The sequence below is a fragment of the Aplysia californica genome, unplaced genomic scaffold (assembly GCF_000002075.1).
Source record: "Aplysia californica isolate F4 #8 unplaced genomic scaffold, AplCal3.0 scaffold00092, whole genome shotgun sequence".
NCBI lineage: Eukaryota > Metazoa > Mollusca > Gastropoda > Aplysiida > Aplysiidae > Aplysia > Aplysia californica.
In genome coordinates, this window is record NW_004797362.1 from 421,821 (window position 1) to 425,103 (window position 3,283).

A 3,283-nucleotide genomic window follows, 5' to 3' on the forward strand; every position below is an offset into this window, starting at 1 on the left:
GAAAGGGGGGGGGGGGTGCAGGCGGTGCTGATCGTGGTGTGAGACGCAAGACGCCAAGTCTGAAGTCTGTGACATCACCTACTGGTGTTACTCTCAGTACCGGTACCGGTGATGGTACTGGCGGTTCTCAGCACCCAGTACCAAGAAAGTGTCGACACTGGGTTTCGCCGGTACCACCAAACACTACCGAAAAAGCTCCCCCTCTTTCTCACCCTCTCTCTCACTGCCCGCATACAAAATTGGGCACTACTTGGATATGGAGGTCCCGAAATTTGTAGTGTAGGCCTACTGAAATATCAATACTGATTTAAATAGTCGGTCAATGTTTTATGTTTTATCAGTAGCCTAGATTTAGATTCTAGATCTAGATCTAGATATAATATCTAAGGCCACCTCTATTCTCACCCGGAGTGAGAATAGTGCAGGCGAGTCTTGTGGCTATTCTCACCCGGTGCGCGTTCACCAAATTTTGCATTCACCCTAAACCACAGAATTCTACACTGTGATAACAGAAAAATTGTAGAATTCTGTGCCGTGAACAAACGTTCCATTACAACTGTAGCCTACTGAAAGCGTACAATTTTGTCTGTGGGCAGTGGAGAGAGAGAGAGAAAGAGAGAGAGGAGTAGCGCGAGAATTTCCGGGCAAAACAAAATGGCGACCCGCGTAGTTCGGCTCGATTCGAAAAGTTAAATAGCCGTAGCATCTTTGTAGACAACCAAATTAATTTACTTTTGTGTTTTAACATCATTTTTTAACTTTGTTTTGGTCAATTTGATCGTCCACACCGATAGACAGTATTCAGAATGAGACAGAGAGAGACAGAAGAGGGGAGGAGTTGATCTTGCGAGAGCTTCCGGGCGGGTGAAAATAGCCACTTTCAATATCTAAATCTAGCCTACAAAATGAGCAGTAAAATTTCACTTGTTTTTCACAAGGCAAGGGGGGTTGACCCCCTGACTTTAAAAAAAAAAAACATGGCCTGAATTTGACCACGATTCGATGTTTTGCAATTAGGTTTGAAAGGCTATCTTCTCCCTATCGGCACCTGTCACAAAAGTCGGGACCACCATATATCCAAGTAGTGCCCAAAATTGCACGCTTTCATTACTTTCAACACACAAGAGTGCTGGAACGTTTGTTTACACTGGTACAATGTATCACGGTGAACGCACACCGGGTGAGAATAGCCAAAAGGCTCACACTTTCACCCCAGGTGAGATAAGATAAGATAAGATAAAAGATAAGATATATACATCTTTATTGTCCAGGTCCTGGCACATTGGTTTGGTGTTCCACCACGAGTACACACACACACACACACACACGCACACACACACACACACACACACACACACACACACACACACATACACACTTGAAACACACACATGTACACATGTGCACACACACGCACACACAAGTAGGCTTACAATCACATGCATAATATAAATGAGCAGCAATATAAACAATAATAATCGTAAGCTAGAGATACACACTCAATGTTATTTTGATGCATGCATGATACCTACAACTGCGTTATTTATTCTCACCCCGGAGGTGGCCCTTTCTAATTCTTCAAAATACTTCAATCTCCCCTGATTGAACTTGTGGACTTAAATCATACTTGGGGACGTCAATAAATAGCTTTATAATATAGAATAGATCTAATTCCTTGTTTGCCCAGGGAAAAAATATGTACAGACCTTATAAGATGATTTATTCGACTTCGAAACATCTTTTTTCGAACTGATTCGGGTTGCTCGGCTTCTCTTAGAACTTCTCTCCTATCTCTTGGCCAAACAGCTGAGAAAATCAGTTTACAATATTACATCGGATTTTATCGAGAGTGCTCTCCCCTACGTTCTTCCAAGTTAGGCATCATTACCGTAGATATGGCTGGGTTTTTTGTCTCTCCTTTTGGCTTGAAATTTTGCCTGCTGACTGCTTGACCAAAGGCGTAACAAAATAATATTGCATAATTTCTGTTGCACTGGTGAAATACGGTTGTATGACCAACAGTGTTTCTTTCTGATCTCAGTGGGGTAAACGTTATGGTGTTGCTTCCACTCTCACCCCACTCTTTGACGCTGTCTCTGCAGACCCCTCTATCATCACAAATTAATAATACATGTATATATATACATCTCTTCCTTATAGTTCGTATCATTCTATGTCTTCTTTCACCATTGCCTAATTTCATTTCCTTCTATTAAATTTAATGAATTCTCGATGTCTCCCAAGAAACCACATCTTTTTGCCTTTTATTCATTTTCACTAACACAATGTCTGCTACAATACAACGATGAATGAAGGAGGAGCGAGGAGAGGGAGGAGGAGGAGGAGGAGGAGAAGGAGGAGGAGGAGGAGGAGGAGGAGGAGGAGGAGGAGGAGGAGGAGGAGGAGGAGGAGGAGGAGGAAGAGGAGGAGGAGGAGGAGGAGGAGGAGGAGAAGGAGGAGGAGAAGAAGAAGAAGAAGAAGAAGAAGAAGAAGAAGAAGAAGAAGAAGAAGAAGAAGAAGAAAGACAGAAAGAAGGAAAGAAAGAAAATATCCAGCGATTTGACATATAATATATCTAGATCTATTACATGTATGATTATTCTTTGCGAACTTTTGTCTTTTTTTATTGAAAGTCTTTTCTGCCTCTTTTTAAAGGATCTCTTTTCGCCCACTTAGAACAAGTACTACTACTGTTTATTTAGATCTGGGCCTACCACACTGACAGTTTAGCAGTTACCTACGCAGCGTGCCGTATGGCATTACTGAAACAACAACTATTCTGGTTGGCGCCCCCTCCCTCATATTTTAGTTCCTGCCCCCTCCCTCTCCGTGCAGACATTATGAAGTTCTCGTTCCGCAGAATTTTGTGAATTTCTCTCGCCGCAGAATTTTGCACATTTGCATAGCTATATTATGCTTAAGAAAGTCAACGTTACGTCATTATTAAGCAAGTTTGCGCTTTTTCATTCAGAGCTTTCTTGTTGCTTTTTTATCAAGAGTAGTCGTGTTATATATTTATATGCGGATGAGTTGTTTTCTGAGCATATGAGTAGCAATAGTTTTTTGTGTATATGAACAGATACACAATACTTGTATAATCTCCGACCCATTCATCTGTGGAGAGTCTCTGAAATTTTCTGCTGTCGATTTGAAAGAAAGATATCTTTGTACTCATTATGATGCACGACATCAGGACCTCTGATGCTGGTCCATCATTAAAAATCAGGAGACCTGACAAACACTATACATGAGCAGACAAAAGAACAACGTTTGAGGATAGAAA

At 41.6% G+C, this 3,283-nt stretch overlaps 1 protein-coding gene across 1 annotated transcript in view; it reads right to left on the reverse strand.

Annotated features, from left to right (window-relative positions):
• LOC101859847 overlaps positions 1–2,283 on the reverse strand; it is an 11,331-nt gene extending 9,048 nt beyond the window's left edge. The window contains exon 1 of the mRNA XM_005094945.3: positions 1,707–2,283. Coding sequence (XP_005095002.1) covers positions 1,707–1,738 — 32 coding nt within the window. The 5' untranslated portion in view covers positions 1,739–2,283. The remainder of the gene's footprint in view (positions 1–1,706) is intronic.
• Positions 2,284–3,283: the final 1,000 nt, after the last annotated feature.